This window comes from Protopterus annectens, chromosome 12.part0 (genome assembly GCF_019279795.1).
Source record: "Protopterus annectens isolate FY-2018-M chromosome 12.part0, PAN1.0, whole genome shotgun sequence".
Classification (NCBI taxonomy): domain Eukaryota; kingdom Metazoa; phylum Chordata; order Ceratodontiformes; family Protopteridae; genus Protopterus; species Protopterus annectens.
In genome coordinates, this window is record NC_056746.1 from 515,786,780 (window position 1) to 515,799,564 (window position 12,785).

At 36.7% G+C, this 12,785-nt stretch overlaps 1 protein-coding gene across 1 annotated transcript in view; it reads right to left on the minus strand.

The window, feature by feature from the left end:
• Positions 1 to 12,785, minus strand: part of PEMT (phosphatidylethanolamine N-methyltransferase) — a 1,144,274-nt gene that overhangs the window by 935,759 nt on the left and 195,730 nt on the right. Inside the window, exon 2 of the mRNA XM_044088934.1 lies at positions 6,452 to 6,597. Within this exon, the coding sequence (XP_043944869.1) occupies positions 6,452 to 6,597 (146 nt within the window). The remainder of the gene's footprint in view (positions 1 to 6,451; positions 6,598 to 12,785) is intronic.

Sequence of the window (12,785 nt, forward strand, 5' to 3'; positions counted from 1 at the left end):
TCTCTAATTATTTGCTCCCAGTACCTTGGTTCCTTTGCCAGTTTTCTCCAGTACATTTCAGCCCCCTCTTGCCTATTCCCTAATTGCAGTTATCCCTATCAGTAGAGTCTGCTCCTTCCATTCCTGTGTTGGCTTAGTTCTTAGAAAACTTTCTGCTACTTCATGACTATAACAGTCTGTATGGTTATTGTTATTCACCTCAAGGATCTGCATTGAAAATTCCAGTATCTCCTTATTACTTGAACTTCCCCTCTGTTTCAGCACCATCTCTTTCCACTTGGAATTTGTGATATGTATGGAGCCTTAACTGTGCAGCTCTGAAATACCCCTCAAATCAGGTAATCACAAAACACGTTGTTCTATAGGAAGGATCAGCTCATCCCACTTGACTCTTACTCTCTTCCCCTCCCTGATATAATCCTTCAACTCTTTACTGATTGCAATGCACAACTTCTCCTCTGGTTGATAAAAATATACCTGGCCTGTGTATAAAACTGAAGAGACTAAAACTATTTTCACTGCTTCTATTTTGCTATCCATATCCATAAAACAGAGCCTCCAGTTTCTCAGTGTTTGTATCATCTTTTGTTTAGTCTCTTCCCACATATACATAGCTGCCATAACAGAATCCCTTTTAAGTTATACTCCTAAGTACTTCATTTTATCCTGCTCCCCAGAGATATAGGTACTCCTGATCCAATTTCAGAGTGGGTACATAGTTTACTATTTTTGCTTTTGTTTTATCTTCATTAACTTCCTATCCCAAAAATACTTGAAACTGAGTCAGAATGTTCCACAACACAGAAATGTCCTTTTCTGGTTTTATCAGGTATAAAACAATATAATCTGCAAATAAAGCCAACCTTTCTTGATTACTATATACATTATATCCTTGAATTTCTGAGTCCCTTATTTTCTTTGCCAATGGTTCTATATATAACACAAACAAACAGGAAAGAAGACAACCTGCCTCGTTCCTCTGTTCAAACAGAACTTATCAGACAGGAACCCCCCACTTAAAATTTTCACCTCCAATCCCTCATATATCCTCCTAATTAAACTTATTATTGAGTCAGGGAATGCAAATGCTTCCATTGCCCTATTCATAAAATCCAAGCTTACTGTGTCAAATGCTTTCTCTGTGTAAAAACCCACTAACAGTGGTATTTCCTACATTCTGTTTCCCTCTGGATCATCATTATTCTATTAAAATTGTAAAAAGTTTGCCTCCCCCTCCACAAAACCAAACTGATCCATATCTATAAATTTTGGCATAATTTTTCCCATTTCTAGCTAGTATAGACATGAACACTTTATAATCACAGTTTAGAATCAAAACGGGCCTATATGAAGCTAGATCTGATGTGTCTTTACTATCTTTAGGTATTACAGCCACCACGGCTTTCTTCCTGGATGTTGGTGCTTTTTTTCCTACCTTTAAACAAAAACCTTCCAGATCTTCATCACTTTCTTCCTTCGGCTCTGGAGTTATTATTAAAACAGTTTCTTAACAGTAATCTTTCTAAACTTATGAGTATTATGGACGTAGTCCCTTATTTTCTCTTTAGCACTGCAGTGTTGCCTCTTCTTGTTTTGTGAGATTTCCCCCTATTCTGCAATACTATTAACATTTGTTAGTCTCTCTAAATAATTCTTGTTACTTCTTAACCATATTTTTCTTTTATTTCTACCTTACCCTTAATTTCCACTTTAATTTTACCCCACTTCCTAGCTATATTTTCTGAAAAAACTTCTATCTTCCCTAATAACTAATAATTTCCATTACCTATTCCTTAAATTCCTTTTCTTTTAACAGGTAGGTGGGGAAGTGGCAGTGACTCATTTTTATTTCACTACCATACATTTTTATTTTAGTTGTTATTGGCATGTGCAGGTCAGCAGGACTAAGACAGAATATATGTGTGTGAATGTCAGGGAGGACAGAGGAATGGTGAGGATTGCAGGGAGTACAGTTGGTGAAGGTGGATGAGCTTAAATACTTGGGATCAAGAGTTCAGTGCAATGGTGAGTGGGAAGAGGAAGAGGAGAGAGTGCAGGCAGGGTGAAGTGGGTAGAAAAGAGTGTCAGGAGTGATTTGTGACAGGTGGGTACCAGTAAGAGTGAAAGGGAAAGTCTACAAGATGGTAGTGAGACCAGCTATGTTATATGGATTGGAGATGGTGGCACTGAAGAAAAGACAGGAGTCAGAGCTGGGCGTGGCAGAGTTAAAGATGGTAAGATTTGCATTGGGTGGGATGAGGATGGACAGGATTAGAAATAAGTATATTAGCGGGTCAGGTTGGATGGTTTGGAAACAAATTCAGAGAGGTGAGATTATATTGGTTTGGCCATGTGCTGAGGAGGGATGCTGGGTATATTGGGAGAAGGATGCTAAGGATGGAGCTGCCAAGTAAGAGGAAAAGAGGAAGGCCTAAGATAAGGTTTATGGATGTAGTGAAAGAGGACATGCAGGTGGTTGGTGTGAGAGAGCAAGGTGCAGAGGACAGGAAGAAATGGAAACAGATGATCCACTGTGGTGATCCCCAACAGGAGCAGCCAAAATAAAAAGAAGATTGGCATGTGATCGGAAATAGTTATTGGATGTGTATCAAAACATTCAATTAAATGCACATGTTCATGTAAAATATATCTTCTGTCTAGACTAGCTCAGCTTTTGTACCTTGGGGAATAACATGTAAATTCTCTCCAAGCTCCTAGTACTGAATTCACATCTTCCATACTAAACATTTTCATATTTTTCATCAAAAATCTACCTTTTTTATATTTCCCCTTCTAGTTCCTTCCCACCCCCGATATATCCTCATTGGTCCAAATCAAATTCCAGTCTCCACCTATAAGTGATATTCCGTGCTGAGAGCTGATTATTTCTCCCAGAATTTTCTTAAAACTCCACTGTAGCAGTTTTAGGTAAAATATAAATACATGCTAGCATAATCATCCTCACTTGCCAGTAACCCCTTACTAATACACATCTACCATTATCCTTTTATTCATTTTCTATCACTATCAGAGCTCTTCTATCAATTAATATAGTTCATTTGTCTCAGATATTCCACTGAATAACTATTTAGAAATCCTTTCTTTATCATTTTCACATGCTTAGTTCTTTCCCAATCTGTCTCTTGTAGCACAGCTATTTGCACTCTGCGTTTCTTAATATAATTCACTATGCTTTTTTTTTGTATATACCTGTGAGACCATTCACATTCAAAGATAATATGGAAAGTGTTGCTATTATGACAGAAAGTTATTATTTCCCATTTGTTATGTATAACAGCATTTTTTAAAAATGTTTAGTTTCAGTTTTTGTGTTAGATGCATACACTAACGTTCGGCAGGTTGAACATTTATACAATTGTTTCTTGTCACATTCATTTGAACCTATGTCACATCTTACAATACTTTTTATTTTAAAGAAAACCCTCAAAAACACTCACAGAACACCCCAACAATTTAACTTAATACAAACACACAAAACTATGTAAATCTTCAAATAACTCTCCAAAAAGGAACAATTGCCCAAGACTGACAGCTGCACTCCTGGGCTTTAATTAACCTATAATGACAATTACTCATGCTAAGACACGTTACAGCCTGTGCTTCTACATACAATAAGTGCTGTCTCTTTTTGTCTTGTCTTTATTCCACTCCCAGATATAGAAAACAACTTGAATGTTTTCAGAAAACATTATCTTTTAGCCACTGAAATAAGAAGGTATTCTGTTTTATTGCCCTTATCAGCTTGTCTCCATAGAAACATGAGAACCAGATACACAGTTGCCTTTAGCTACAACCTTCTCATGTTGCATTGTGAACATTTATTTGCTAAAGAAAAATGTTTCATTACATTCAATGTTCTATTTTAACTTACTTTCACTTAAAAGTTTTTTGTTAGATCAAGCCAGAGAGTCTTAATCCAGTCATTCCCCTATGCAAAAGTAAGAAAAAGCATATCAATTTTACGTATAGCATGCTCTTTATACATTGCAGTGCCTACATTTCTTAAAACTGAACAAGAAGAAAGAAAAAGGCAAAAGAAAAGGCAACTGTTTACTTCAGTATCCCTATTACACTCAAAAATAACTGGAAAAGATTTACTATATAACATGCAGTATATGTAATGTTTTACAAAAATACTGTCAAGAACAAAAAATCTTTTACTTACAGTTACCTCTTTCCTTCCTCTTCCTCTCTCCTTAATGTTCTTCCAAACATCAATGACATGAAGTACAGAATACTTTTTGGAGCCCCTACAAGTTTACCAAAGTCAAATAAATCCAATATTTCCAGGTTTTCGTGTTCTGCCATATTTCACAAATGTGACTGATGCTTTGTAATCCTATATTTATTCATTAATTTTGGAGCTGCTGGTGTTCTTCCTATTGATCTTCATCTCTCCAGTTTCTGGTTCATTTACAAAGTTCTCCTGGTTCTTCTAGTCAACTCCTGTGCCTTTTTCTGTCTCTCAAGTATTTTCCTGTGAATGCTGGAAAAGGTTTCACTGACAAAGTCACTCTATGAGCTTTATTATCAGAAGAATAAGAAGCAGAATCTCCTTTTGATATCTTACTTATAGTCGGACAAACGTTTGTATTTCCTCTTTAGCATGTTCTAATTCAAAAGATGCTTCTGACTCTCCAAGAAAAATATTCTGAAGACAGCTGGATACAGCAGCTTGAATCTCATACCTCCTTCTCAACATTCCCTGATTGTGGGAATAAATGTACTCCTCTTCTGCCTGGTGTACAGTCTCCAGCTATTAGTATTTGTCCTTCTGCCACAGTTTTGTCAGAATCAACTCTTTCTGCTGGCAGGATTGCATCTTCACTATCAGTGGTCTTGGCTGCTCACTCATGGCCAGGTTCGGAGCATACACATGATGTGCCCTTTCAATTAAAAACTCCTGCTCTGAAATACTAGAACAGATGCTTATTTGTGCTTTCATAAAATTAACACAGTTTGTTTCTTCCAGCTTCTCTGATACAGCAGAAAATCTCAGTTTCTCCCTACATGCTCTGTCCTCTAATTATACCATTTTTCAAACCTCTCTTTTTGAGCAGTCTTATACTCAGCCAGCCTTTTCTTCATTTTGACCTCTAATTTTTGCAGTTTTATCAGCTCATCTGAATATCTGTTTAAAGCTTCTTTCATTTTTCATACTTTTATTATTTGAGTTGACACACTCCTTCAGTATTTCATTTATTTTAATCAACTGTGAACACATTTCACTTATTTTTTTCCTCTTGCACCACATCTGGAGCTTGAATTGCTTTTGCTGAACAGCTGCAGGATTCTTCCCAGCCAGTGCATTCTCCTCACCTTTTGCAGCTAATTTCCTTTCAGGTTCTCTAAATTTCTTATCTGCTGACATCCAGGCAGTGCACTTACTAGCTAGTAACTGAAATTTACCAGAAAGACAAATACACTGGCTCTCTTTTCTTAGTTACTGTTTCCACATTGGGAGAGCTGAAATTAAGCTGTTATGCAGTGTGCAGCCATCTTGTAAGCCCTTGCTCCATTCACTCTTATGAGTTACTTGCATGGTGTAATTATCTCTTTATATCCCTTTGTAACTATCTTAGTAACAACACTGCCCTGAAACGTGATCTCATAGTCAAAGATATGGATTCCCATGTTGATAAGAACTCTCCTTTGATTGCCACATATCCACTATTGTAAGGAAATTCTTTTTTACTGTACATCTTGCACCTAAGGTGTTGCATTAAGAACCACAGATGAACCACAGACAAAACAGTTCCTCTGCACTCATCAGGTCAACCATTAAGTATAATGCCCCTTTCAGCATGTGTCTTTCCAAACACCTGCCACAACTGGAACAACCACAGTGCTTCCTCGCTAAAAAATCAAGGGCCTGAGTCATCAAAACTACACAGACTGTCTCAGAGTCTCATCTTTCTTCCTGGGATCATACAGGCTACTGAAAGGCAACCTCATCCTTCCATATACAGCCTCAAAATGCCCTGTTCTTTCAGATCTTTTACACTTTTGCAAGTCCAGTAGCATTAGAAACACCTGCTCAAGGGACCTCAATCACTTTTGAATGATTAATAGAACATGCTGGAGGGATAGGTATGCATCACAGAAAATACCACTTCTACGGAATCATCTTCCCTTCCACATAAAAACCAAGTACGTCTCTTGCTATATTCAAATGTAACTTGGACGAATGGATGGGTAACCTCAAATTAACCCCATCACTGGTTTAGTAAAAGTGGCCCTCATGGATGGGAGGGGACATATAATTACCTCAGTATATACATGATCAGCCCATCTTTTTAGACTCACATTGCAAAACACAAAGGCTAATAATTACTCTGAAAATGCAAGGCTAGGTTTGCTAAGATCCTCACAAAACAAAAGCCTACTAAGTACCTATGAACCTAAGCAAAATGCTGAAAAATATACTTACCTAAAAAAGTGCCAACAAATCCCAGTGCATAGAAACTGCAGACCACAAAAACTGTCCCCGCCACCAAAATGATCAGTCCCATATAATAAACTGTTATGCAATCCAAGATGTCCAGCTTCGGTTGAGTTTTCATAGCTGTTGTGAAGCTGTATGGCAAGAAAACAGATACATTTAATTTCTGTGATACAACAGCATTGAAAAAAAGTCAACTCTGTGTACAGACTATCATTATTAATCTAATATAAAATTATAAGAACACATACACACACACACAGATGTCCCCTACTTAAAAAAGGATATTAGCAGCTCTCATTTAGGACTGGAACCTATGTCCTCTCTGGCATCCTGTGCCGGTGAAACTGGCACTGGACCAACAGCAACCTGCTGGACAGACATGTGTCGAATTTTCACATACAAACCTTTTTTAACACCTTTAACTTTGAAAACTTGAACAATGATATGGGTACAGATATAGTTATGGAAAAGAAAACAAACCGTTTTCATTAACTTTATGCATTCTGCATACACATTTTCTTTTTTAATAATTGTTATTCACTCCACCATTATACAAAATGCTCAAATACTGCTTCACATAAATTTCATTCTTCCTCTTCCTGAACCTTATTCTGAATGTACTGTTTCCACAAATTCTATTTATTTCTATGTAACTTGTTCCTTTTTCCTAAAGATCCTATCTCCAATTCCTTTACACTAATTAAAATATTAAATACTTTATGATTATTTTAGATTTTGATTTCCATTTTATAGTATTGTTTGGCAGCCAATAGTAAGAACTTCCTAAGTTTAATGCTATATTACACAAATCAGATCTGCTGTGCCAGCTCAAGAGAATCATTTCCATAGTTACAATCATTTGCTTCCCTAACTTTTCTGATAAAGCACTCTGTAGGGAATTCTTGAAATATGCCAACTAGTTACATTCACAAAAACCCTGTTGCCAGCTACCTCTGTCTTTCTCATCACAACTACAGCAATTGCTATCTAACAGAAGAAAAAAATATCTGAAGTCTGCTTTAAAAATACCTATGGAAACAATTCATGCAAAAATCCTAAATCTTCAGGACTTTGTTACATACTTCAGAGCCATGTCTTCAAACTGTTCCTTTGTAAATTGCATTTCCAGTTACTTTTCCCAGTCATTTCCAACCTCTTTCGATTGATTCTTATAACTATCATTAAATATTTAATATACCTAACTAAATATCCTTTTATAACAACAGCATCTAAGACTTAACTAACAACTCACCCATAGCTGTTATTTCACTTGGCACTCTCCTCTCCCTTTCTATTTGCCTGTACTCTGTTATCAATTGCCGTTATGGAAGGCAGTCTCCAACATGCAGTCCAAACGTCTGCTTGGCTCATCCTGCTCTATTACATTTCCATCCATAGTTAAGTGCCCGAATACCTTAGTTCCTTTTCTAATTTTCGCCAGTAAATTCTAGCCCCCCGTTGCCTATTTTCTACACCCTACTTGCAGACATACCTATTTATAAAATCTCCTTTCTCCATTCCCCATGCTGGTTCAGTTCTCAGAATATTTTCTGTTACTTTGTAAATGTAATACTCCATATAATTGTTGTTATATTATTTAAGTGAATGTATGCAAGATCCTAATCTCTAGTTCTTGAACCCCCCCTCCCACCATTTCATCATCATGCTTTCCCACTTTGTAACCTTCTGTTTTTATTATGTAGATGAAATTCAAGTGCTTAGCTCTGAATCTCTTCAAATTAAGCAATCCTAAGTCATGGGAAGAACTAACTTTCCCACTTAACTATTGTACTTTTCCCCACCAGAATAAATAACTTCAGCTCTATTAATTATGGTCTAAAGCTTCTCCTTTAGTTGACAGAAATATGCTTGATCGATCTATAAAACTAAAAAATCTAAACACATTTCACTGCTTGTCTCTTACAATTCATATCCATAATCAAGAGTTTCCAACTTTTCAGTTTTTGTAATATCTTTTGTTTAGGCTCTTCCCACATAGCCTTAACTGCCATAACATAATATGTTTTAATCCATATACCCAAATACTTCATCTTATCATGTCCCTGTAGATATGGGTATTTCTACTGCTATAACCTTTATTTTAGCTTCATTCATTTTATATCCTGAAAATACTTTAAACTGCCTCACAATATTCCACAACACTAAAATGTTGTCTTCTGGTTTTACTAAGTAAAAATATTCTCATCTGTGAATAAAACTAACCTTTTTATTTGTCATATCAGTAATATCCTTGAATTTTTGAGTCCATTATTTTCTTTGCCAACAACTCTAAGGATAAAGCAAATAACAAGGAAAGAGGACACCCTTATCTGGTTCCTTTGTTCAAACACATCTTGTTAAAGAACCATGCCACTTTAATTCATGCCTCTGACCCTTCATATATTATGTTAATTAACCCAATTATTCTATCAGGAAAAGTAAATACTACGCTTGCCCTACCCATAAAAACCCAAAGTGATGTAATCAAATGCCTACTCTACATCAAGAACCACTAACAATAGAGGCATTTTTCAGCAAGGAGGGTAAATAAAATGTCACACCAACTGGATCTAATGGATAGTCAAGTTACCAAAACAAAATTTTCTTCATTAGCCTCCCCTGAAAAGGATAATACTTCTAAAAGAGCCAGAACAAATAAACTTCAGGAGGCCAATAAAACCACAAATAAGAATAAATCAGAATCTTCCAACTTAGAGGATCTAAAAACTGCACTTCAGCCTATACATGAGGCAATCCAAAACCTTTCTACTCAATTGCAAACAGTTGGATTATCATTAGACAAGATTCTCACAAGGATGGACAAAATAGAGTCTAGAATCATGGATCAGGATGGCAAAATAGAGAATATACAAAAGTTATCTGACTCTAATACAAATTCTATCCAGGATTTACAAAGAAAAGTAATGGATCTTGAAGCCAGATCCAGACGCAATAACATTGTTTTAAGGGGCATCCCAGAAAGTATAGAGCAAAACAAGGTTCTGGAAAGCATAACTGCAATATTCTCTCTTTTCTTAGGAAGCGACTCAGAAGCTAAACAAATTACCATCGAAAGAGCACACAGGGCTCTTAGATCATCTCCAGTTTTAAACAAACCAAGAAATATGTACGCTAAAATACTGAATTATCAACATGTGAATAAATCCCCACTTGAGAAAATTCTCTTCACTCTAGTCTTTTCAGAGACCACTGTGAGGCATGAGTAGCTCTGCTCCTCTTGTCCCGCAGATTTGATTGACTTTTTCCGGATGTGCGGCTATATCAGAAAACCGAGAAGAAGAATATTGCCACACAGTCTAGTGCTTTTATTACACAGGGGGGTATAGACCTGGTTCCGCTGTGTTTGTTGTTGATCGACCACATACATCCGGTTTGTTTGATTTGATTGTGTGCGAGGAAGTAGGAAAGGGCTTTGCACGCTACTTGCACCTGCTCTCATCTCCAGTCATTGAGGTGCAAGTGGTGGCATGCTTGCGCTTGTGCCCGCCCTGGGCCGTTGTGCTGATACAATGCCCCCACCCGGATCCGGCATCAGAGCGGTCAGAGCAGTAAACTGGAGGGAGGGGAAATGCTGCCTCCCAGCAGAGAGAGGGGAGGGGATCCACCACTCGTCAAATATGGAAACACCTGGAATCTTGTCGCCTCAGGTGAGAAGCTACCACTGCCATGCATTTGAAAACACCCGGGGCAGTGTGAGACTAAAGGGCAGGGCCCTTGAACTGGAACTGGTGTTCAGCCCAGCGTGGCGAAAAGCTCTTCTTGCCTGTTCATTTTATGTGACTTCTGTTAGCTGCTAAAAGTAAAAAGTTTGTTGAATGGAACGGCTCTAAGATAACTATTTCACAAGATCTGCCACCTCAAATAAAGTTAGAAAGACAGAAACTAGCCCCGTTCTGTGCCTTTTTGATCAAAAAACAGATTAAATTCCAAATGAAATACCCTAACGTGCTTCAATTCTCGCATCAAGGAATTAAGTGCTCAGTTAACAATAATAATGAAGCAGCATCAATCTTTATTAAAATCTTCAAGATAAATCCAGAGAAGGAATCACATAAGGCATAAGTAGAGAAATGGAACTAAAATTCAGTTTGCCATTATAAATATGACAAATTACACTCACTAACATAGTTTGGCGGTGATTACCCTTACCTGCTTCAGCTTCTTCTCCGATTTTATTTTTGGGTGCCTTGCCCGACGGAATCGGTGCTTTTCCAGGCCTAACATCCTCATGGTCATATGCAACATCGCTAAACTACAATTCCCTAGAGACCGGATCTTCAGATGAACTTTTATGTTCGCTTTGACCTTATCTCCCAGGATGCAGTGGTTCATTAAAGCTGCAGCAACTATTAGGTCAGGAGATAACCCAGGAAAAAGAAAAAAAAAAAAAAAAGAAGAAGAACATTTGTCGCTAATCCATGAAGTTTATAAAGTGGATGATCGACTTAAGAACTTCCGGTGAGTAACTGTTCTCCCTAAAGAGCTCTGACAATATGAGTCTGCAGTTAATTTGATTAGACCACGCAAATCTTATTTCTAAATGATAGTGTATCTACAGCGTAGCAGCGCAGAAGCTAAACTCCCTGCTCATTTAACAGCAGTTTTGACAATGCTAATATTGTTCTTTTAGATTAACTAGCTTTGGCAAACGAGACTGTTTATGGACTAACTATGTCGCTGCGACTATTTTGGACTGTTATTTTCTGGATGGAAGGAAAGTTTTTATAAAAACATAATATTGTTGCTTAATACATATGAAAACACGTTGGTTTCAGTTTAATGTACCTTGGCGAATGTTTTTTTTTTTTTAGTGATATCTAGAGTCTGATCTTATAGAGGGTACTTAATTCCCCCGTCACAACATGGATTGACCTGATATGATTTAGAACTTTTTTTTTTTTAAGTCTCACTCATATGCTTAATATGTCAAAAGGTTTCCTTTTTCTGCTAGTTCATTGGTTATGAGCAGTGGTAAACCAACATGATAAAGAGTGTGTGATCAAAGAACTGGCTATATAGTGATCTTTACAGGAAATGTCTGTAAGACTTCCATTTATACTTGTATGGCCTTGAGAATGTTATTATATCTCTGTTGTACGAGGGGGGTTGAGTACTAAATACATATGAGACTAGGTTTCGGCTTACATGCTAATGTAAGATTAAAGGAACACGGTGTCAAAAATATCATAACCTTCATCTTGTTGTAACGCAATTTATTACCCTGTGGAGAGGTTGTGGAAGATTCTGTAGTATTATTGTTGAACTTTCTTCAAGTTCAATCTGCAATTTCATGTTTAGATAATATTGATATTAAACGTTAATGTTATATAGAAGAATCACAATTATAACAGATTCTTTTTAACTATTTGTTTACATAGCTTTGTTTGGATATTATGGAGATCTCACAATATCTCTTATTTATGCTATGATCTGTGGACCAGGGTTGGTTTGTAAGGATAGTTCAGTTTTCTATGCTCTGTAGAGATAGGTTTTTTGGGATGGGATACTTCTCAAGATGTGAGGTCAAATTAATAAAAATGAAAAAGATTTGTTTTTTTTCTCAACTTATCAGTTTTTTTTTCAAGTCAGGCAGGCGTATTCCATGCTCTTCCAGGTTAGGAGATTTAGTGGATAGGCACAGGATTTTAACAGGAAGAGTCTCTCATCTATATCCATAGAAAATATTTTATCTATGGCATCCTTCTGTACTGAGTCTATTTACCCAGACATTTATTATATAAAGCAAATATTACATTCCTTAATGATTGCATGTGGACATGAGCTTCATGGAATGTTAAGGGGCTGCAGGCAGATAATAAAAGAAAACTCTTTTTACATTTAGTTTTCAAAGCCAAATTGGATTTTATCATGGTACAGGAAACCCATTTATTAAATGAACAGTGGAATCCCATTCTGAGGAAAAAGTGGATTCAAACTATTACAGCCGCAGGAAATAAAACTAATAAGGCAGGGGTGGCTATCATCATCAAAAACTCCTTTCAGTATGATATCATAAGACAGGATTCAGATCCAGAAGGTAGATGGTGCTACTTCGTAACTAAAATTAATCTTTTAGATAAACCAATTTTAGTTATTAATATTTATGCTCCGTGCACTTTGCAACAGAACTTTCTGATGAATATCTATAATTTGCTAAGGTCCTTCCCTAATCACTACTACATCTTAGGGGGAGATTGGAACTCCATTCAAGATCCAGAGGCAGACAGAACCAATACTAAATCTAAGTATAATATTCAAGCTTCAACAGCAATTTTTGAAATTAAAAGCGACTTCAACT